This window comes from Oratosquilla oratoria, unplaced genomic scaffold (assembly GCF_046742065.1).
Source record: "Oratosquilla oratoria isolate Oo_2021 unplaced genomic scaffold, ASM4674206v1 SCAFFOLD67, whole genome shotgun sequence".
Taxonomy (NCBI): Eukaryota; Metazoa; Arthropoda; class Malacostraca; order Stomatopoda; family Squillidae; genus Oratosquilla; species Oratosquilla oratoria.
In genome coordinates, this window is record NW_027467731.1 from 60001 (window position 1) to 85000 (window position 25000).

The window sequence follows — 25000 nt, forward strand, 5'->3', positions numbered from 1 at the left end:
TATAAAGAGCAATTTTGATAATAACATCACCTTGAATTTAGGTTTATTCAAACTAGATTACTTCATCATTAATAGAATGATAAGACAGTACCATAGCTCCAAATGTCCGTGGACTTTTCGGTCACTTTTTTTTTTTTTTTTTTTTTTGTCATTGCTGTTTTATTGTCTTATTATTATTATCATTATTATTATTATTATTATTTCCATGTATATATTTATGTGCGTGTATGTAATTCGTCTGAAGGTTTTATGTGGCAACCTTCCCCAATTTTCTTATTTCTGTATAAATATTGTTTTATTTCTATTTCTTGTACTCTGAGGATGTCGTAATAGACGAAAACGTTTAGTATTCCTAACTTTAATTTCCCTGTGGTGTCTGCATGATACATACGTATAGAAAAAGTTATGAATTCAAAATACCGCGCAGTCCTACCCTAGCAAAAACAAAGTTTTTACTCTCTACCTACATCTCCAAAGTTATTCTATGGACCAAGCAACGTCAATCATCAATTCCTCCCAACTTTTACAAACCTATAGACTACACCCAACTCCTCCCTTTACACAACTATACACCAATCAAAGCACAAATGCAACAAATCAAAAATGTCCAACGCATCAGCGTATGACGACACAAACTGCTCCCACACGTACACACACGTACGCGCACACATCACCCATACGTGTACGTACGAACACATTTACTGTTACTAGGGAACGATCTGTCATTTTCATATCTACTTGTGTGTTCTCCAAGATGAGGTATGCAGGTTTGGCACGACCCGAGGCAGTGGCTGCGGCTGCGGCTGCGGCAGCGGCGGTAGCGGTGGCGGTGGAGGTGGTGGTGGAAGCGGCGGTGGTTACGGCTGCGGTGGCAACACAGCAGTGACTACGGCTGCGGTGACGGCAGCGGCATTGGCAGCAGTGGCGATAGCGGTGGTGGATGCGGTTGCACTGGCGGCAGCAGTGGTGGCTGCGGCTACAATGGCAGCAGTGGCGGTGGCTGCGGCTGCAGTGGGGGCAGCCGTAGTGACTGCAGCTGCAGTGGCGGCAGCGGTGGTGGCTCCGGTTCCACTGGTGGCAGCGGTGGTGGCTGTGGCTGAAGTGGCGGCAGCGGTGGTGGCTGTGGCTGCAGTGGCGGTAGCGGTGGTGGTTCCAGCTGCACTGGCGGCAGTGGCGGTGGCTGCGGCTGCAATGGCGTCATCGGTTGTGGCTGCGGCTGCACTGGTGGCAGCGGCGGTGTCTGTGGCTGCAGTGGCGGCAACGGTGGTAGCTGCGGCTGCAGTGGCGGCAGCGGTGGTGGTTGTGACTGCACTGGTGCCAGCGGTGGTGGCTGTGGCTGCAGTGGCAACAGCAGCTGTGCTGCGGTGGCCACGGCGGTAGCTACGGCGTCCACCTTCAAGTGTCGGGTCAAGGAGGAAACTACGTTCGAGGGAGCCATGTTTGTCAAAGCTCCTGCTGGTTCCCTCGACAGTGGTGAGGGCAGCTGTATCGTATGCTGAGTAGTCATTTTCTCGGGTTCAACTATGTGATACATCCGAAATTTAGAAAAGTGTGTCATGTGGTAAGAGGCTACTAGCATGGGAAAGCTTGGTTAGAATGGTGGTAGGGCGGATTGTTTTAAATTTACACTCGAGGATTGTGAACCATATTGTTGGGTCGCGGCTGGAGAAAGGGTGTGCGCGGAAGGCACTTATTTCCTGTGGGTGATCGTTCGTCATGCTTACGTGGTTAGTATGCAAGCGATGTTCGCGGGCAGCAGGGTTGGGCAGAGCAGTCCGGGTTGGTGGGCCTGGGTAGGCTGGGTCAGCAGTCAATCCGGGGCGGCGGGACTGGGTAGACTGGGGTGGCGGGGCTGGGCAGTCCGGGGCGGCGGGGCTGGGTAAATTAGGGCGGTGGGGTTGGGCAGGCCGGGACTTCGGGGCTGGGCAGGTCGGGGCGGCGGGGCGGGGCTGAACAGACCAAGGCGGCGAGACTGGGCACTCTGGGGCGGCGGGGCTGGGCACTCCGGGACGGCGGGGCTGGGCAAGCAATCTCCGTGCGTGCGCGCGTGTGCACACTATACATCTAAAGGGTTGACTCTTCCTTTCAATCATTTTGCATTAGATGCTCGGCTCAACTACCACTCACTGCCCGCAGTGTGGTTGATGCTCAAGAAAGATAAGAAGTACTACAAGACAATTTGGTATAAAGATACATGCACATAATGTTGGAATAATGGTGGTATCAGGAAATACTAATTATCAATATTAGATTGACTTAATTGTATAAGCACGCGGAAGCAGATAATATTTCCATTAACTTAGGCAAATGGTACTCTTATGAAGTTGTCGCTTGATTTCGAAAATTGTAGTGGGGGAGGAGATTTTGGTGGAGAGGATTGGTAATGGTCCTATATTCCAGAAGTAGTGTGAGTTTGTGAGGGGACGGTCTCTACGTCGAGGCCACGGGGGACTTTTTTGATATGATCTAAGTGCAAGACGGTCTCTGTAAGATCGTGCAATCTTAACGCTTTGACTTTGTTCTTTGACTTGTGCCCAATGATACGATAAGGTTCAGAGAATTTGGGGGAGAGCTTCGAGGTTGGAGTGTGGTTAAGGGTGTAAACAATGTTTCCAAGTTCAAAGGCACAAACTCATGCTGATTTGTTATGCAAATGACCATTTCGTCCTTAGATGAAGAGTATTATGAATTCTCTTGAAAAGATTTTAAAATTTGTTATTTTGACCTTGACATAATCATCAAAATTGTAAATGGGAGGTAATTCTGAAAGAAAGAGGTTACATGGGAGCCTTTTGTCCGAGCCAAAGAGGATAAAATGAGGTGATTCCGATATTGACCTGTTAATGAAACTATTTATGCAAGCTTGAATCATGGGGACATGTTCATCCCAAGAAGGGTGTGAAGATCAGAAGCAAGGTATTTAAGAACATTGAGAATCTTTCTATTTTGGCGTTGAACTAAGCCATATGAACTAGGGTGATAAGCAGTAGTGTTGCATGTTGTAATTTGAAAGTAATTACAAATGTGCAAGAGAATCTCACTATTGAATTCAGCCCCGTTGTCAGAAATCAGAGTTTTTGGTGTAGTGAAGAGGAATATGAGTTTGTCAATAAGGGTCTTTGCTACGTGTTGTGCTGTCACGTCTGGTAGGGGGAAATAATACAAAATTGTGAAAAATGGTCGACACAGACAAGGAGATATTGGTTTCCGCTATGTGAAAGTGGTAAATTAAGAAGATCAACACCGACTTCGTCGAATGGTTTATACGGGGTAGGGTAAGTTAGAATTGGAACATGACCGCTGATATGACCTTTGTGAATCGCACAAGGGTGACAAGCATCAATGTGGGCGAGTATATCCTTCCTCATGGTTAACCAGAAGTAGTGCAATCTGGCTTGTGTAACACATTTCTTCTTGCCAGTGTGCAGCAATGGGGGAATCGTGTAAGAGTTGTAAAACTTCTGGAATGAGGTCCGTATGGACTACAAGCTGGAGGAATTATCTGTTGGGATCATGTTGGTTCGTTAGTGCTGTTTTGTGATACAGAATGTCATCAAGTAACGTCTAATTGTCGAGATCGGGAGAAAAAAAATTCTGTATCAGTTGTGTCTGCAGATTCCAGAAAGCATATGACACGTTTCCAAAGAGGGTCTGATCTTTGCGCTGCAGCTACGCGCGCTTGTATAGGAGTTACTGAAATTAGATTCTGAGTGATGGTCGTAGTATGGCGACTGAAAGTGTCTGCAACTATGTTTGCTTTTCCTTGAAGAAAATGAAAGTTAGGCGTGAATTATTGTATGATAAGGAACCAGTGGACCAGTTTTCCTGAAAAACTCTTTCCTTTGATGGCCTGTGTATACGTGTATGTCATAACCAAGGATGATCTCTGAAATGTTTGACTACGTATATAACAGCTAAAGCTTCTATGTCTGTGACTGAGTAATTCCGTTAGTGTTTGTTGAGTGTGCGACTATCATAGGCAATTGGTATGAGTTTTGTGCCGTGTTGTTGCATGAGGACTACGCCAAGTCCGATGTAGGACCCATCTGTGTATATTGTGAAAGGAAGCTTATGTTTTGAGAGGGCAAGGACAGGTCCCGTGGTTAAAGTTTTCTTTAAGTCATTAAAGGATTTCTCTTGGTCAGGTGTCCAATTGAAGGGGGTGTCCTTCTTAAGTAGCAAAGTTAATGGTGCTCCTATATCAGCGTAACCTTCAATGCCACGCCTGTAAAATCCTGATAGACCAAGGAATGAACGTATGTGTTGAACAGAAATAGGGTGTGGAAAATCAATGGCTACCTTGACCTTGTCCTTTGAGGCTAAAATTCCTTGTGAATTAAGAACATACCCTAAGAATCGTATTTCTTTCTGAAGGAAGGAACACGTCTTAAGCTTCAGTTTGAGACCTGCTTTCGTTAGTCGTGAAAAGACAGTGTGTAGAGTGTGTAAATGTTTGCTAACGGATTTGGAAGCTATGGTCACGTCATCGAGGTAAATAAACACTGAATAACCTATGAAACTTGCAAGTACTGTGTGTATAAGTCGTGTGAGCACTGGGGTAGCAGAAACGAGACCCATGGCTAGTCGTTTGAAGTGATAATGACCTGTGGGTGTGCTAAATGCTGCCAGTGGCCTAGACTCTGAAGCGAGGGGAAACTGGAAATATTCCGACATAAGGTCCAAAGTCGTGAACACTATGTTGTTTTCACCGACGAAGTGGAATATATCTTGTAATAGAGGGATGGGATGTCAATCTGGTATTGTAAGTTTATTCGACTCTCTGATGTCTACTACTGGGCGGAAGAGACCATCATGTTTAGGGACAACAATGAGGGGGAAATTCCATTCAATGATTGATAGTTCAATAATATCTTGTGCAATCATGACTCGGATAAGGTTATCTACAATCATGCGTTTACTGTGTGGCATTCTGTATGCGGGAATGTAACATGGTTTACAGTTCTCACGAAGATGTATATGATGCTGAATAAGATCACTGACTCCAAGGGGTTCATCTGGAGTAGCAATGGTATGTCTGAACTTGTTGCAAAGTGCAGGCAAGTCTGTTTGTGCACCAGGGAAGTCTATGGGATTAAAATGTGATGCACCAATGGGTTCCTGTGCTGTGAGCACGTCGTAAGTTGTGGTACAATCTTGAGAAGTGGAAAATTTGTCATCCATGACTTTGATGCTTGAAGGATATGCTTCGAAATCGCAAATGTTCGTACCGATTGTGAGATGGAGGGGTGTGTTAGTGTTATTGCCAATTAAAATGGAAGTATGACTTAGGGTTGATGGCTGAAAGCAGGGAAATGCAATTGACACGGCATGTTTCTGGCATACAGAGTACATCGGTGTCTTCTGCTTGAAAAACTCGTAAGTGTATCTTTGTATACTCACGAGTGAACGTCGTCTTTGGGCTGATAAGCACTGCGTGACTGCGTTTGAATGTAGATAACGCTTCGGAGACTGGGGTGGATTTGTTGTTGAACTCTTCTAAGAGGGGGCAAGAAGGTGTCCTCAGGCGGTGAAAGATCAACGGTATTTACTGGGTGTTTTTTCCTGAGTTTTGCTGATTTGTACATGCGGGAGGAGTTAGTGCGTCTGTTACGTTTGGAATGCAGGCCACAACTGTCAGTAAAGTAGAAGAGTTAGAATCCTGGGAAGGGGTTTGGGTAGTAGTACAATTTGTGGTAGCAGCTGGTGCATCCTCGTGTGATGAAGCGGACTGAATTTGAATGGGGATAGAATCAACTGACGCGGAATCATGTTCTGCCCGCTCGGCCACGTTGAAGTGGTTGACTTTGTGTGAGAAGTTGCTGATGGCAATGCAGGGAGGAAATGATTAGTATAAATTATGTCATATTGAGCAGGGCAAATTATTGTTATGTTACTTCATGAATGTTAAACCCATGAGGATATCAGCAGAAAAGTAAATGTAGGTGGTAACTGAAATGGCTGGGCACTTATATTTGATGAAGCTAATGTCGAGGGAGAATTTATCAATGATCGGGAATGGTACATCATCCACATTGCAAAGGTTGACGTCTGAGTTCCAAAATGGTGACACATTTAGTTTCGTTGCGGAATTTGTGGAATATGTTTGTTGACATTATGTTAACTGAGGACCAGTGTCGAGAAAGATTGTCACTATAGTGTTGCTATACGTAGCATTGAAAATTAAGGAATGGGAATACATGTCTGGAATATCCAGGGTATGTACCGGTAGAGTTGATGAGTGAATACCCGGGTATGGAGTAAATCCCCTTGGTGTGCACTAAGTCTTTGCATTCTGTAGTCACAAAGGAGATGTATTACATGAATGCCTTGAAGGAGATGTGTTACGTGAATGTCTAGCAGGGGGGCGATCTGGGGATTCTGGTCTGTGTTACCTTTGTACTAGCAGTACACGGCAACGATCACTCGCGTAAAAACATGTACCGTGATGATCGTAGTTTCGGTTTGGTTGTGAAGGGTTTCTGCTATGACACGTGTTGAAGAGGTGTCCTGCTTTGTGGCAGTATGTACAAACCAGTTGTGTTCTTGAAGGAGAGCGTTGGCGCGAGAGATGTCGAGTGCGAGATGTATGTCTTGATCTCGTATTATGTGAGGGGGACCGTGTGACCTGGGAGGGCGTAAGAGGTACTGACTGGCTCTGGATCTGGGTGATAGCTTTGTCCGTGTCAAAAAATTTCCTGGAGAACTCACCTAGTGTGATACCTGGTGTGAATGGAATTGTGCTAGCTTTGTGGAGTGTATCTGGGTGTAATTGGGAAAATAGTCGAAAGTATGTCATGACTGAGACTATGTGTTCCAATGAAATTTTGCCCTCTAAGACCCATTCTGAGTTTTTTACGTTTTCTCTGAATTGACCTTTAAATGTTAAAGCTATTTTGACCGCTTTCTCTTTGGTGTGGTGTAGACTATGATTGTAAGTTCTAGCTAAAGAGTATAGGGGGAAAGTGCTCCAAATGGTTCAAATCCAGCAAAGGACTATTTAAAGTGCTGCATGAATTCCTGATAGTCTGTGGTTTCCTCAAATAAATTCGACTGAATGACGTCACCAGCTAGTTTGTTATTCTTATCAATTCTGGATGTTAGTATGGATATTTTGGCCCTGCCGTCTGTGATGTTTCTTCGTGAGATCTTTGATTCAACCTCAGGGATGAAATTCTGTACAAGAGAGTTCTTGCCGTTAAAGAGCGCTAATGTTGTCTCATCCTTGACTACGGTCATAAGGTTTTGTGTTGCCATGGTGTTTTGAGTAGCAGGTGAATTTTCTGAAAGGTTGTCAGCAGAAGGAGGGGACATGTTTGGTGTATTGGAAGTAAGCTTAGACCAGCTGAGTGTACAGGGTTGGTATGTCGAATCAGAGGGGTTTGGACGCGTTCATTGACTAATTGATAATAAAAAGAGCAGGGACCATCTGCCTCTTACGTGATAATGAGAACGAAAAATATGTACTTGCCCAAGATGATGTATGAGTGTTAAATGATGATGAAGTTGGTTGAATCGGTAGTAAGATGCACTTGTTAAGGTGTACGTGTATAACACATTTATGATTATTGTGCGCACCAAAGAAGGACAGAACCAAGCCACTCCAAGCCACTGCTCAGCGTGAGATCAGGCTGATGCAAGACCAGTGGTGGGACAGGAAGGCAGAGGAAGTGCAACACTACGCCGACACCAACAATGCAAAGCAGTTTTTCAGTGATTTGAAGACTATCTATGGCCCCTAAAAACCTAGCACCGCCCCTTTGTTATCTGCAGACGGTGTCATCCTCATCAAGGACAAACAAGGCATAACGACAGATGGAAAGAGCACTTTAGTCATCTCCTCAACCTCCCGTCCTCAATCGACCAGGCGGCCCTTGACAAGATCCCCCAAGGCCCACCATTGAACAACTAGATGACCCTCCCTCACTGAAAGAAGTAAAAAAGGCCACAAACAAATTAATTCAGGCAAGGCGGCAGGCAAGGATGGAATTTCAGCGGGGCTATACAAGGCCCTGAGTGAAAAGGCACTTCAGGCATTCAATTCAGTAATGACCAGCATATGGGAAGAGGAGGATATGCCACCAGAACTCTAAGACGCCTCCATTGTCGCCTTGTACAAGAATAAAGGCACACGAGCAGCCTGCGGCAACTACAGCGGCATCTCGCTACTCTCCATTGCTGGAAAGATTCTAGCCCGTGTCATGCTCAACAGACTCTTGTCATCCGTCGCTGAGAAGAACCTGCCTGAGTCACAGTGCGGCTTTCGACCAAACCGCAGCACCATCGACATGGTCTTCACGGTGAGGCAGATACAAGAAAAGTGTATCGAGCAGAATCTCCACCTCTAAACCGTCTTTATAGATCTGACGAAGGCATTCGATACGGTGAACATAGAAGCCTTGTGGGTCATTCTAAGCTTGGTTGTCCAGCAAAATTCACAAAACTGGTCCAGCTCTTGCACGACGACATAACAGAAACCCTGTCTGTTGGGAAGCCTTCCGACCGCTTCAGCATATCCAAAGGCGTGGAACAAGTGTGTGTGCTATTCAACCTCTTTTTCACTCAAGTGCTCCGACACGCTGTGAGGGACCTGGACCTGGGTGTATACATTAAATATCGTCTTGACGGCTCACTCTTTGACATTCGTCGTCTAGCCACCAAAACAAAGATCCTTGAAGCTCTCTTCGCGGATGACTGTGCTCTTATGGCCCACGAAGAGAACCACATGCAAATCATTGTAGACAGATTCTCCTCAGCATCAAAGCTGTTTGGCCTGACCATCAGCCTCAGCAAAACAGAAGTCCTATTCCAGCCGGCACCAGGAAAAACAGCCGATCAACCGTTTATCACCATCGATGGCAAGCAGCTCTCCAACGTCACCACCTTCAAGTACCTGGGCAGCACCATCTCCAACGACGGGTCCTTGGACCATGAGATCAACGCCAGGATCCAAAAGGCAAGCCAGGCCTTTGGGAGACTGCGCTCTAAAGTCCCCCAACGCAATGGTATCAGCCATACCACCAAGTTCAAGGTATACAGGGCAGTGGTCCTCACCTCACTCCTGTATGGCTGCAAAACATGGACATTGTACCGGAGACATGAGAAACAACTGGAGCAATTCCACCAACGCTCCCTACGGTCAATTATGAGGATACGCTGGTATGACAGAATCACTAACCAAAAAGTCCTCGACAGGGCCAATCTCACCAGCATTGAAGCCACTGTCCTCAAGACTCAGCTACGATGGACTGGTCACGTCATTCGCAAGGACGCGCAGCGCATCCCAAGACAAGTGTTATACAGTGTATTAGCCTCTGGGTCCAGGAAACAAGCCCGGCCGAAGAGGAGGTTCAAGGACCCAAATGGGATAGACTATAACCGAAAGAAGTTAAGCCCGTTGCCCCAGATAGGTCATCATGGCGTGCTGCAACGCAAACAGCAGCCAATGCTTTTGATGACGATCGACGTCACCGGCTAGAATTCGCACTAGTGCGTCGACGCATAGCAGCTGCTGCCCCCCCCCCCTCCAGTGACTGGTGTTCCATGCCCACTCTGCAACAGACTCTGCGCTTCTGCCTTCGGACTCCGGAGCCATATGAAAGCGTACCCATAGATATATAGATGACCGCACAAAGACAATGTCGTTCTCGGTTCCCGAGAGACAACCATCATTATTAGATCGGGAGAAACATGTTTTCTCCCTTATATATTTGCCACATGTTAAATGATTATTTTGTATTTACTATTGTATTAATTGATTGCATTTACGTATGCCCATTTTGTAAGGGAAACATGTGGTCGTGTATGCTACCCGCCAATGTAGGCTACATACCGACGCGACGCAGATGCTAGTTCGCCTCCGTTGAGTAAACATTGTTTGTCATTGTGCTTAATATATATATTTATTCAGTTACTTACTTGCTTCTTTGGCCACCCTACTACATATGGTGGTAACGTGTTAAACAATACTATGAACATTTTATTTTGTGTATTTACGTCTTCTGAACGCTACAATTGAACTTTGAAGTGTTGTGATGTGTTGAGAACTTTGGCTAGCCATTTTCATCGCGTACGGTTGTGTTCTCTTCCCCCCCCCCTTTTTTTTTTTTTTTTTTGCAGCCAGATAATTTTATTCAGTGCCATTGAAACAATTCCTACCGATTTCTCTCTCTCTCTCTCTTTTTTTTTTTTTTTTTTTTTTTTTAAGAAATTTGGTGCAGGAATAGTTTTCTCCGAGCGCGCCAAGCGATTTTTTTTTAGTGTTCCCACGTGGTTTTCACTTTAGCATCGGCTGTCTAATAAATCTTATATCAGCGACATCTGCGTTTGCCGAAAGATCACCTATTGTTCCTGTGTGTGTCAGCTGTAATATGAAGCCCGGGTGGTGAAGGATTTTGGACAGACAAATTTATATCTACGCATTTTTTACATCGGTCGGTTATCATTGTTCGCTGATTTCCCTAGTGACTTTCGTCTCCTTTTCCAGTGTTTTTGCACTGTACTCAGGCTTGTATATGTTTCTTGTTTACTTATGACAGGCCGTATTGTGTTTTCTGATTATAGTAAAATAATTGCTCATTAGTTCTTTGTCTGGCAAGGCGGCCTTGCTTTGAAAGGAACTCACTCCACTATTTGCGAGGATCAAGTTACTACAGCTATGGTAACCAACACCACGGGTGCTCCTATCGCCCTCTCTCTTGGCAGTCACTTAGGCTCCATTAAAGTCGTTGATGTTGGTACTTTCCAGGATTCCCTACCTATCATGGCAGCTTTTGTGCTACAGTCCCCACAAGCAAGTGATACTGCGCACTTGGCCTCCAAGTTTGCACCGTATGTTGGTGAGCTTGATTTTCCTGATGAGACGCCTCGTCTCATCGAACTGTTAATGACCCACTGTCAGCCTTTGGTTTTGCCTGGTGATCCATTAGGAGTTACAGATCGTGTGGTTCATAGAATTGATCTTTAGTCAGGTGCTCGTCCTGTTTACGTTCCCTCTTACAGGTTGTCTCACTCTCGTCGGCTTATAGCACAGTCCTTGGTTGACGACATGTTACGTGAAGGCGTTGTACAAGAGTCTCACTCAGAGTGGAACTCGCCACTCCTCCTGGTGCCTAAGAAAGACGGATCTTTTCGTCCTGTTATTGATTATAGACGAGTTAACGAGGTCACTATTCCAGACCATTACCCTTTGCCTGTATTAAGTGACCTTCTCCAGCCAATTGAAACTAGTAATACAGTGTTCACTACCCTAGACTTAAAAGAGGGCTTTTGGCAGATTCCCCTTGGAGGAGAAGTCTCGTAAGATCACGGCCTTCTCGACTCCCAATGAACATTATGAATGGCTTCGTTGCCCCCATGGGGTTGCAGAATGCTCCCTTGACTTGCCAGCGATTGATTGAATCGCCTCCATTTTTCATGGCCTAGTGGGGGATGGACTTTTTGTTTACTTGGATGATTCCCTCTTAGTTTCCAAGGATGTGGAAAGCCACTTCACTACGTTATCCATGGTCTTGCAACGTTTTGCTGAAGCGCCTTTGTTGGCATTCCCAGATTATAATCTTCCCTTTCCTAATTGTACAGATGCTTCTGGTACAAACTATGCCTTCCATATCTACTCCTTACAATTATTATCTCCGTTCAAGGGGTCCTGTGTCTTCATAACTGTATATGTGCTTTGTTTGTGTTGTTATTCATGTTTGTCTTGATCTGTACTTCATTTTATTCCTCTATTAAGTATATTGAACTATACGTGTACCTCTTGTTTAGGTATTAAGTGCCATGTCCCGGACGTCCGGCAATTGCTATATTTTGTCTCTTGTTTAACTAGCGCCAGTTCGTATGTATCTATATTTTGTATGCAGTTCATATGTATCTACATTTTTATGCAGTTCGTATGTATCTATATTTTGTATGCAATTCTTATGCGTTCATATGTATAGTCCTTATATGTCATGTAATTATATAAGTTCATGTAAAAAAAAAAAATCTCCCCACACTTTTGTAAGGATACTCTATAATGTGGTGTGTGTGGAGTATGTTATCTTGTGTGTTATGTTTATGTATTAGGGTGTGCTGATTTAATAATTCTCTTCCACACTTTTGTAATCACTATTGTGTGTGTGAAACATGCTATGTATTTGTCTATTTTGTCTTGCTACGGTCAAATGTTTTTCTCGTTTGCTCGGTGGGGTCACCGAGTGGTGGTGGCCAAGTAATGTTATGGTGTACATGTATAGCATCGTACATTTGTGATTATTGTGCGTATGTATTATTAGATCTGGAGAAACGTGTTTTCTCCCTTATATATTTGTCATATGTTGAATAATTATTTTGTATTTACTACTGTATCAATTGTTTGCATTTGCATACGCTCCTTTTGTAAGGAACCATATGATCGTGTATGCTTTCCGCCAATGTAGTGGCAGCCGCGAACGCTACCACCGCTCCATTGAGTCGTGTGTGTGTGTGTGTGTGTGTGTGTGTGTGTGTGTGTGTGTGTGTGTGTGTGTGTGTGTGTGTGTGTGTGTGTGTGTGTGTGTGTGTGTGTGTGTGTGTGTGTGTGTGTGCGTGTGTGTGTGTGTGTGTGTGTGTGTGTGTGTGTGTGTGTGTGTGTGTGTGTGTGTGTGTGTGTGTGTGTGTGTGTGTGTGTGTGTGTGTGTGTGTGTGTGTGTGTGTGTGTGTGTGTGTGTGTAAATATAATTTTCAGAGCTTGTGTTTAAAAAGAATTACTTTTATATTCATTTTTTTTTTCTTGCTCCTTAAACACTAAACTATAACTTTACTATTAGTGTGGGAATTTCTCCGTTACGAGACAAAAGTGTACACTTGTTGTTGTTGTTGTTGTTGTTGTTGTTGTTGTTGTTGTTGTTGTTGTTGTTGTTGTTGTTGTTGTTGTTGTTGTTGTTGTTGTTGTTGTTGTTGTTGTTGTTGTTGTTGTTGTTGTTGTTGTTGTTGTTGTTTTATATATACGTTTGTTCTGCACTATTTTTCTGTGGTCATTCACTCATCTCCACGCAATTATATTCCATGTTGAGGTAATTAGTTAATATGTTATCGGCATCACTGTTTTCCATTATATTTCCTGTTGATTAATTTCTTGTTTTCAATTCAGTCAAATTTTCTCCAAGTAGGACAGAAGTTACTACAATCGCTGTTGTTGTAACGTATATGTTCAATTCCCACTTCCATTGCGCAATTTTGATTCCATTGTAAGTGTTTTTCAATTTAGCACTCCTAGCTGAGTTGGAAATACACCTCAATCTTCAATTGTAAAAGCCTCATTTCACACTTCGTCTGCAATGGATACGGGAAATCTTTCTGGTCAAAACCCTTCATCATCCAATTTGCATTCTTATCATTTAGCCACAGTGGTCCATGATGAGTCCTCGCAGGAAATATCATTCAATCTGATACCTTCGAGGAGACACTAATATATAAGGACTTGTCTCACATGAAAAAAGAAATTGCTGAAGTTACAGCAATCGGTACCCTATCCCCTCCATTCAAATTAGCTTTGAAACATGATAAAGGTCCCTATCTCACAAAAAAAAAAAAAAAAAAAAAAAAACGGGCGCTCAAAGTAGCCTCTTCCCTTAAAAAAAGAGCTTCGTGAATTTCTTAAATGTTGCACATGGATTCCAAATGCTCAAGCTGCAGTCTCGCTTGACAATGTAGTTGCTCTCATCTCATACTTTGAATTCCTATCTCACTTACATCCTGATACACTACAAGGGCAGCAAATGTGAAAATTGCGCCAGATACAAAGCTCACGGGCTTTTTTGTTCAAATTCAGTGAATCCCCAGGTACCACTGCTAGAATTGAAAACCAGACGATCCCTTTGTTACAAAGTCGTGTGGTAAGTGCCAAACACGCAGTATTTTGGTAGGAGTTTATTGCGGAGATCTACACACAAGTAAGACAGGAAGTGATCTGTCACAAGCGAATGCTTGGGGGGCCTAGCTGGGCACTAAGACGCGCCCGTGGCCTACTTTCTGTTACATTGTTGCTAGGCGGGAAAAAGATTGGGCAAAACAATACATACTAACATATCTAGGTATATACATAGAAATATACAGCAACAAGAGAACAATTACATATAATGATGAATATGCATGCAAAATGGTTAAGGGTAACATATATTTAGTTCCTTAATTCTACGACGTGTACAATTGGCATAGACGCATACGCGTTTAGCGTACGCCTAATGACGTATATATATTCGGTTATATAATTATGTATAGGGCACTTATATAATGTAATGACTACATAGGCTTACTTATACAATACATTTACAATAGATATATGTTGATATTAAGTACTCATGTATAATAAAGAAGTATGACATATACATTAAAGGAGATACATATACAATAAATATATACAATAATTAAGTAAGGAAGGGCTTGGCTACATTACTCCCCCCTTGAGAGTGTAGCGTCAGTGAAGAAAGTCTTTAGTAGTAGTAAAAATCAGATTTATTGTGAAATCTGACTGCCCTGCCTGAGCGACTTTTGTATGGGAGAGCGGAAGTATGAGGGTGGGAGGGAGGGGAAGAGGTGATAGGGTGGCCAAGGTCATTGGCATTTGTGGGTGGTATGGGATTCGGTGGGATGACAGTTGAAGTGTCAGAAGTGGATGAAGTAGGAACAGGAGGAGTGGAAGGTGTTGAGGGTATGTCTGGGGTTACATGGAGACGGGTCTTAGGGCGAGGAGAAACTGGGAGGAAAGCTGGTTTCAAACGATCAATGGAAACTGAGGTTTCGCCTTGAGGTAGTTTAAGGATGAAGTACTTAGGTTCACGTCGAATGACGTCATATGGACCAGAGTACGGAGCCTCCAAACTCTTACGAATTCTGTCGACTCGTAACCAAACTTTAGAGCAAGAGTGAAGGTCGTGAGGGAGATAGGGTGGAGGTGGTGTATGGCAGTCACCGGATGCGAGATCTTGGAAATTGACAGACTGCATTTCCTTGATGAGACGGAGGATGGTTGTGTCATCCGAGGAGTGGGTGTGTTCCTGAGTAATGGCGACAGAAGGGCATAACATATGAGCGCCAGTAACGGCGGTAAATGGGGAAAATTTGGTGACGTGAGGTGTCATGCGATAGCCAAGAAGGACGATAGGTAAGGAGTAAAACCAGTTATCTTGCCTAGCGCGAAGAGCTGATTTCAGAGAACGGTGGAAACGTTCAATCATGCCGTTAGCTTGAGGGTGATAACTAGTAGTACGCATCTGGTGGAAACCAATGATAGATGAAAGCTTAGAGAAAAGTTCACTCTCGAATTGGGAACCTCTATCCGTGATGACATGAAGTGGAACACCGAAACGGCATATCCAGCCATTCACAAAAGAGATTGCTACAGAAGTGGCAGTAGTGTCAATGAGGGGAATTGCTTCAGTCCAACGAGTAGCTCGATCAATGCAAGTCAACAAGTATTTGTATGGGAGAGGGTAAGGATAGTTAGGAAGAGTAGCAGGGGGCAACGGTCCTACAATGTCGATGTGTACCGATTGGAAGCGGTCAGTAAGAATAGATATAGGAGAAACAGGAGAGGAAGTGTGGCGGGTAGTCTTAGACTGTTGACACCTAAGGCATTGTCTTACAAATGTCTTTACATCTCTGTCAATGTGTGGCCAGAAGTAACGTTGTTTGACCAACTTAGAGGTGGACTGAACACCAGGATGAGAAAAGTTATGCAAAGAAGAGACTACGTCATTACGTAAGGGTAATGGAACAAAAGGTCGAGGAGTGTTAGTAGAGGTATCACACCAGAGTGTTAAATCAGAGGGTAAAGTGAATTTAGAGAGTCTAGGCTTGAAAGTTTCCAGTTCGTCATCTGTTGTCTGACTTTGAGCTATGCCACTTAAGTCAAAAGCGTCGAGTGTAACAGCGCATGACGTGCGAGATAAGCAATCAGCGATGACGTTAGTGTCGCCACGAATGTATTCGACTGAAGAAACGTATTCAGAAAGAACAGAGAGTTGTCGTTGTTGTCTGTCAGTTTTAGCAAGAGATTTAGAGTTATTGGCAGCTTCGAGGGTTTTGTGGTAAAGATATAGTGTATCTGTATGTCCGTCAATGAGAGTCCTGAAATGCAAAACTGCGAGGTAAGCAGCTAATAACTCGCGGTCGTAGGTGGAATAGATGCGTTGTGCGTCAGAGAGTTTCTTCGAGTAGAATCCTAGGGGCGTTGGCTCGCCGTCTATAACTTGATAGAGAGCGGCGCCAACGGCTAGGCTTGAACTGTCAGTCACGAGTTGGTAGTTTGTCGGTAATAGGGAAGGGTAAGCTAAGGTTGGACAGTCCAGTAAGGCTTGCTTCAAATTATTGAAGGAGTCCTTTGCTGCGTCAGTCCAAGTGAGACACTTTGAAGAAGGATATTGTTTAAGAAGCTCAGTAAGGGAATAGGCTACGGTTGCAAAATTAGGAATCATGGGCCGAAAAAAATTGATCATACCCATGAAACGGCGCAAGGCCTGTGAAGTCTGAGGCAAAGGGAAATCGGAAATGGCCGTGGTGTGGTCTTTAGGTGGCTTAATCCCTTGTGAGCTAATCTCGTAACCGAGAAAGGTAAGATTTGACTTGAAGAATTGACATTTGTCAAGAGAAAGTCGCATGTTATGCTGAGCCAAAATAGAAAGAACAGTTTGAACATCTGAAATATGTTCTTCAAGGGTCTCACTAGCAATCAGTACATCATCAAGGTACGTAAACGTGTTGTTTACGTTAGCTAAGAGGGTATCTATAAAGCGCTGAAATGTGGCTCCGGCATTTTTCAATCCAAAGGGCATGTACAAAAATTCAAATAAACCAAATGGCGTGCATATCGCAGTCTTAGGAATATCTTGTTCAGCTACAGGAATCTGCAGATATGCACGTTGTAAGTCTAACTTAGTGAATATAACCTTATTATTAAGTGACATGGTGAGAGAGCGCAAGTGTGGTATGGGATATTTGTCATCTACAGTTACATTGTTGAGACCTCGGTAATCTCCGCAAGGTCTCCAGGAATGTGGTTCTTTCTTGGGAACCAAATGAAGTGGGGACGCCCAAGGTGAGTTGGAGCGTCGTATGATCCCTGCATTAAGCAAAAATTGAAACTCATCCTTGGCAGCTTTGAGCTTCTCACCTGTCAATGGCCTTACTTTAAAGGATATAGGGGAAGAATCACCTGTATCAATATGATGATAGGTTGTAGTTTCTACTGGTGGAGGATCAGACAGTTGTCGGGGCGCGGTAAGTACGGGGAATTTTGAAAGAAGAGCAATGGCTCTTGAATCAATATCCCCATAATGTACCGCATGTGAAGAGATAGGGAGAGGAGAAACCTTTAAAGGAATGGTGCATGCAGTGGAAGGATCAAAGAGGAGGCGATTTCTACAATCAACTACTAGTGAGTTATGGGTTAAAAAATCGGTACCAAGAATTGGGCGGACAACATCAGCAACGACGAATGACCATGGGAGAGAACGTCTGATACGTCGAATCCCGAGTTCCACGTCGACTTCGCCCTACGTACGAATACGGGTACCGGAAGCAGTAGTAAGTTGTACTACCGTGGAACGGAGCAGTGGAGTTAAACTTGGGTCATAGGGAATGAGCGAGACTTGAGAACCGGTATCTATAAGGAATTCATAGTTCTTGCAACCTATAGTGGCACTAATGACGAGAGGCAGTCCTGCGGTTGCAAGGGATACTTCTACAGACTGCCCATCAAGTTTCCCGACGTGTTAAGCTGAGGTCCTGGGGATGAAGAACGTGAGTTAGGTCGTGAACTGGGCAACACGTTAGCACTAGTGTGGGACAATATGCACCATTGTTTGCAAGTTCTAGCACTGTTGCCGTAGAAGAGGTGGTAACGGCACACTCGTGGTGTTTGACCGTCATAGAAGGGAGTTAATCCGAGTGGTAAGGTAGTGGATGCTGAAACACGTGTAGTGGGGTCACCACTACGAAACACTGGCACACTATCACTACGCGGAGCCCTTGGCACAGGCTTGTTCACCGATGACGCACTTATCCCTTTGTTTCCGTGGCCATGGGCCATGAGAGTATCAGCGACACGGGCCAACTCATCTAGTGAACCTGCATGTGTAACAAGTAGTGGTCGTATGTCACTTGGCACTGCACGTAAAAACTTTAGGCGGATGAAGTCGTCGTCGACACCGAGTTGCTTACCTATGGTGCGAAGTTCTCGTAGGAAGGTCGTCGGCTTATCATACATGATATTGTTCTGGTGGACCAAGGCATCGAAGAGTTCCGGCGGAGACCTGGTAAGGACGTCGATTAGCGCCTTCTTCAAGCGGTCGTAGTCACCGGAAGTAACGACATCGTCGTCGAGCTGGTTGAGCACAGGGATGGTTAAGTTCGCAAGTGCATGGTTGAACTTAGTTTGGGGGACGGTTATGTTAGCTAGTGCAAATTGCGCCTCTAGCAACGAAAACCATCTTGCCGGCGATGCTTCGTCGAATGGTGGAGGTCGAACAGCGACGGCGGCAGAAGTCGTGGACTGCATAGAGGAAGAAGTGCTTCCTGCTGCTGCTGTCGTCGTTGAAGTGGCTACAGTGGTTGTAGGCGGAGAAGGGGAATTCATGTTGTTGTTGTCGGATGTTTCCCAGTATACGTGTTGCGTATCGTATACGTGTTGCGTGTAGATCAGGACTGTTAACAATGTCGCACACTCCGATTATTTCTTGCGCACTTTGAAGTTCGTAAATGCGTAGTTCCATGCGCGTGCCGAGTCACAGTTTATGAATACGCATAGGCACTTAACCACGTAATGTGTATGACCCTAAATCACTTAGGTATGGAGCACTGGGTATTAGGGTCACTTGGGCACTGTCACTCCGGGAGGTCACCACTGTGGTAAGTGCCAAACACGCAGTATTTTGGTAGGAGTTTATTGCGGAGATCTACACACAAGTAAGACAGGAAGTGATCTGTCACAAGCGAATGCTTGGGGGGCCTAGCTGGGCATTAAGACGCGCCCGTGGCCTACTTTCTGTTACATTGTTGCTAGGCGGGAAAAAGATTGGGCAAAACAATACATACTAACATATCTAGGTATATACATAGAAATATACAGCAACAAGAGAACAATTACATATAATGATGAATATGCATGCAAAATGGTTAAGGGTAACATATATTTAGTTCCTTAATTCTACGACGTGTACAATTGGCATAGACGCATACGCGTTTAGCGTACGCCTAATGACGTATATATATTCGGTTATATAATTATGTATAGGGCACTTATATAATGTAATGACTACATAGGCTTACTTATACAATACATTTACAATAGATATATGTTGATATTAAGTACTCATGTATAATAAAGAAGTATGACATATACATTAAAGGAGATACATATACAATAAATATATACAATAATTAAGTAAGGAAGGGCTTGGCTACAGTCGTACCTTTACAGCTAAGGTTCATACAGGCAATACACGTTCGTGGACTTTACCCAGGAACTGTTCACGGTACAGAACACAACAACGTTCACATTCACGTGACAGATTTGTTACTATTGTTCACAACCAGGCCATCTAGCAAACCGCAGTTTTAAGCGGAAATCGACAAGACCTACCAAATTTTGTGATCGCCATGGACCATATTTTCACACAACGGATTATTGTGTGCTTCAGTCTCAAGCCTTCTATGCTCGAGTACCTTCTCCTTCACGTAATACTCCACATTTATGAATGCCTGGTCAGAACACTAAAATCCAAACGGATTCCATATCTGCCCTCCTAATTTGTACACTTTCAAAATCTGCTCACTGAGTAAATGCTATTTATATTGCAGCCTGTTTTGATAACACACCTCTGTCACTTTATTTATTTATTTATCTATTAATTTATTTATTCATTTATTCATTCATTTATTTATTTATTTGTTTATTTGTTATTTATTTATTTCTTATTTGTTTATTTATTTATTCTATTTATTTATTCATTTATATATATATATATATATATATATATATATATATATATATATATATTTTTTTTTTTTTTTTTTTTTTTTTTTTTGTGAATACAGGCTCCCCAGTCATTATCATGTCAGTAAGAGTTTCCACAATTTCCGTACAACTAGAAAACATAACTATCATTGAACCCCTTGATATGGTACTTTGTAATGTGGATAGTGTTCCGTTTTCTATGATTGCAAAGGCCACACTTGACATTAATTTAGCGGACTCATATCCATCAGTTCCAGTTACAATGAATGTAGCTGATGTTCAGTTTCCTGGTGATATACTCATTGGATTGTATACCATGAAGCAATATGACAAAGCCAATTATCCTTCACATAATGGAATCACTTAGGACAATAATTTCTTCCCTGCCCTGCCGTCAACGGCTTCTCAATTGTGTATTGATAATATTCAGGTGGCTGAGCAGGCTCAATCAGTACAGGATGGTGCATCAATCAGCTGTAGCCCTCCTCTTGATATTCAGTCATCCCCCCTCAAGCTTCGTGCAAGATGTACAAAGAGTGCATGTCAATCACGTTGGTCTAAAGCTTCTAAAAGAAACATAAAGCGGCCATTAGCTACTGTAAATATCTCACCTTCTGAGGAAATATTCTTCCCTCTTTTAGATGAATTCTCCATTACCTCTGCCCCTGTCTCACAGCTGATGACAACAAATATAAATATAGTACATCCTGTTATATCGAGATCCATGATTCTACTCCCTCATGAATATTTCAAATCACAGCATCGTGTTTTCCAAGCTCCGGAAACCGATATGGTCTGTCTGCCAGAATAAAATCGTGTATATCCCTCACTTCAGCCTTATGTTCAAACTCAAAGAAGTGTCAATGACTCTCACGCCCCTGTCACTCTCACCACTGGTACAAGAATATGTGATTTCATTGCGTACCACCCCATCAAAGGTAACTTTCACATAGGGAACCATTATTGAATGCCATCTAAACTCCCTTGAATTCATTGATGCACAGGATGAACTACTTTACCTATGCAATCACTTTCGACCTGTTATTGATCTAGATGGTGAACCACTTGGTGCTACAGACCTTGTTCATCACCATTTTCTTCTTTAAGAAAAATTTAGTCTATGTTGCATCCCTGCTTACAGACTATCTCATAGCAAGAGACTAGAAGTTGATAAACTCATTGTAGACATGGTTGAGCAAGAAATCATAGAACCCTCAATCTCAGAATTTAACTTTCCATTTTTATAGTTCCCAAATAGGATGGTTCCTTCAGCCCAGTTGTGGATTTCAGTGAACTTAACAGACTAATAATATCAGATCAAATCCAATACCCGTTTTACAATAGGTGAGAACAATGTTGTTTTACAACACTAGACCTCATGTCAAGTTACTTTCAAGTTTCCCTTGACTTAGGAAATTGATCTCTCACTGTTTCAGTATACTAATAGGACATTACTACTTTAAAAGATTAGCAATGGGATTTTTTGCACATTCTGTCTTTACACGCCTCATATAATTACCTCTGCACTTCTATTCGTTACCGTCCTAGCAATGAAGCCTAATGCACTGTTAGTTTTATTTCTGGCGCTAATGCACTGCTTCCTGGTTTTAAGGTCCGGATTCACCAGAACTCCGAAGTCCCTCTCGCACTCAGATTTTTCTAAAAACGTGTTATCTAAGCTAAATCTATTTTCGGTGTTGTGTAGCCCTACGTTTAACACGCTACACTTAAGTGAGGAACTGGAAACTGAAAACGAACCGGATGATAGTAAGAATGAATTGAGAAAAGTGGGTAACACAGCTGGAACTGGAGCTGAGAGCAAGAAATAAAGATATATAGACTAAGGGCGGAAAATAACCAGCTGAAGGAAAGGAAGGTTTAGTTATAACAAAATAACAGATTCAAAACAATATAGTTAACTTTTTCACTGGGCTACCCACACTTGCAGTATTATTGTGGGTAGTTAGCATAGTAAGAGATAAGATTAGAAAGAGTTGCTCATCTTTATCTGTTGAAGACCATATACTTATTGTTTTCATGATACAAAAAATTGGACTTTATAATAAGGACAATGCTTTCAGAAATGGTTGAAAAAACTATGATTTCCAAAGTTCTCCGCAAATGGTTCCCAGGGCTGTCAACTGCTCAAAAAAATCGTTTGGCCAAGCAAAGCAGATATCATGCTTATACTTTAATCAGGTCTTGACCCTTGTCGTCAAATTTGTTGGTCGCTCAATAAATATCTCACTCCAATCAACAATGCAGATGCAGTCTCTGTGCTTTCTCTTAAATAACTGTGGAAGTTTGATCATAGTATTTGCTTTTCTTGGCCAAACCTCTCTCCTTCACATTCCACTTGGCCTGCAACTTTTCTCTTTTTCTTTTGAGCGTTTTATATTTGACCTTCTTTTCTATTTCCCTTTCAATTTTGACTATTTCCTTTGCCGTGATATGCTCAAGTATTGTAGGTGTCTAGTTTGCATCCTCTGGATTGTCAGATCTGTTTCCTGTCAACGAATGAAAATGATTTAGTTCATAGAATTATGAAACTAGGTAGACCCTTAAATGTAATAATGAAAGAGGTTGAAATTGAAAGACAAATAAGCAATTAATGAGTCAATAAATCATCTTTTAATCAACTTTTTTTTAATGATTCGTAGAAATAATAGTATGCTATGTATAGAAATAATTATCTAATGGTACAGATGACTAGAGGGACGTTAAAGTTTACTTTATGTCATATAACCACTATTATTTGTTTGACTGGTTTACCACAGACGCACTATCAGCTGTGTGTCATGACTGATTCAGAGTAAGTTCATATTAATGGTAAACAAACCTAAAATAAAATGTTCCCCTCAGATGAAAGCATTTGATATCTGGTCTTCACTCCATGTCCTCCAATCTTCGCGTCTGATTGCTCTTATCCAATTCTGCGCTTCTCGAGCGGCGTTGATCCTTCCGGCATCTTGTAAAATGGCAATTCCTTCTTTTCCCCAGTTTTCCTATTCGTGCAGCCAACTGCGCAACACGTTCGAGGTATATTTGAAGCAACAGTACTGTATGTTTTGTAAAAATAAGTCTTCAACACAGGTGTGTGAGCTGTGTAAATCCCTTCGTGACGTAAGTAATGAATGTAAACAAGATATTTCCTAACTACAGTGATGCGTGCTTATCGTTTCGATGTAAACAAAGGGAACCCGTCTATTGCAACTTGCTTATCTCCTCTGTTTAGCATTGTAGATATCAGGTTAGGCCGACGTTTCGTCAATTTTAACAGCCGCATAAAGGGTATTTCCTGCTGACTCGGGGGTCTTCTTTACCCGCCTTCGCAGGGAAATATCTGCAAAGTTCTTTTTTCTATTAGTACAGTACTATCGATGTTATTACCACTGCTACTACTTGCTCAAAGGAAGCAGTAAATGCTTACAGCATTGTGAAGCTATTACGCTATGTGGTTATGCATACTTCCACTTTTATGTTGTTTAAGACATTTCATTTCTTTGATTTATTCTCCTTCAAAATCTCTGGTGAATATTAATTGAAACTTCTATCCATTATTTCAGCTTGATTTGATTTGATTTTTCCCCTTCATATATTTCCCCTTCATCTTTCAATTTTGATATTCCTTCTTTAAGTTTCAGGTTATCATTCACAATTCTGTAGGACAACATAACACTCTTTTCAAAATTAATTTTCTTGTCTTTTCCAATTCTTGTACGTTCATTTCCCTTTGTCCTTAATTCTTTTTATTTTTGCCACTTTTTGCTATTGTATCTCTTTTGTTTTGCTGTTGCACATCTTTTATTAAACCAATCTTTGGCACGAGATTATCAATAAGGATAGAAATACTGGTAAACTACCACCCATAACCAATCTTCTCTCTCTCTCTCTCTCTCTCTCTCTCTCTCTCTCTCTCTCTCTCTCTCTCTCTCTCTCTCTCTCTCTCTCTCTCACTCACTTACTCACTCACTCACTCATCCTTGGCATGTATTTTTCCATCCCTGTAATACCCGGAATTCATGAATGATATCACATGTATATTAAGTATGACGTCACATTTCAAATAACACTTGGCTTCATATGACAGCTATGGCCTCCAATGAGGAGACCACGCCTGAGGAGGAGATGGAGTGCAAGTCTTTTGCGAATTCTCCGGAGAGTTACATGATGGAAGAGTCTGCCGAGAAGACAGAGCTCGTGGTGGGTGATACGACAACCTTTGAAGAGTTTTTGACCATGGCCGGAACCAACGGCTTCTGGAACCACGGCTTTGCGTGTTTGTTGTTTATCGGTAAGATTCTCCCATGACACCAAGCAATAGGAGACTTTTTTTTTTATGGAAAGGTTACCACAAGATCTCATTTTTTTTTTTTTTTCTTTTTCTTTTTGTATGTTTCAAAGTGTGGCAAACGGAGTAAAAGAAATAAAAGTCGAGGGACATTTCAAGAGGAACAGAACAAATAGCGTATTAATTGGAACTTAAGTATCTGTGTAAGAGACACGCCTTCTAATTAATTCTTTAAAAAAAACATGAATAGGTGGATAGTTTTCAGGGGAAATCGTGTTCCAGCCCCTCCTAGTGGATAAATTAAGTATGCTGGTTAATTCTCCCGAAAAAGTAATTACAAATGTTAGAAGGGTAGTATTATGTACCATAATCCCGTTAGTGAAATGGGCTCATTAATGAATTATTTCATCTTTTGAAGGTTCGATGTCTTCGACGCTCATCGGATTGTCTTACCAGTTCCTGGGCGCCACACCAGAATACTGGTGCCACATTCAAGAACTGTGGGATGCCAATTGGACATCCCAGGAAATCATAGACTTCGCCATTCCTAGGTGATCTTTGTACATATTTAGACTAAACATGAATATTTCAGGGTGGCTGTTCAAATATTGGACATGAATTTTGTTATCTTTAGCTATAAAGTTAATATGCTAAATCACTATATCAATTCGAGTTTAGTACTTGATCGAGCATCTTTCTTTTCCTATATTATGACCACTTTTACCTTATTTCATTTA

At 42.5% G+C, this 25000-nt stretch overlaps 1 protein-coding gene across 1 annotated transcript in view; it reads left to right on the plus strand.

The window, feature by feature from the left end:
- The window catches only part of LOC143023869 (uncharacterized), a 50304-nt gene that overhangs the window by 17156 nt on the left and 8148 nt on the right, over window positions 1-25000 (plus strand). The window contains exons 2-3 of the mRNA XM_076182527.1: window positions 24063-24266; window positions 24682-24814. Coding sequence (XP_076038642.1) covers window positions 24065-24266; window positions 24682-24814 — 335 coding nt within the window. The 5' untranslated portion in view covers window positions 24063-24064. The remainder of the gene's footprint in view (window positions 1-24062; window positions 24267-24681; window positions 24815-25000) is intronic.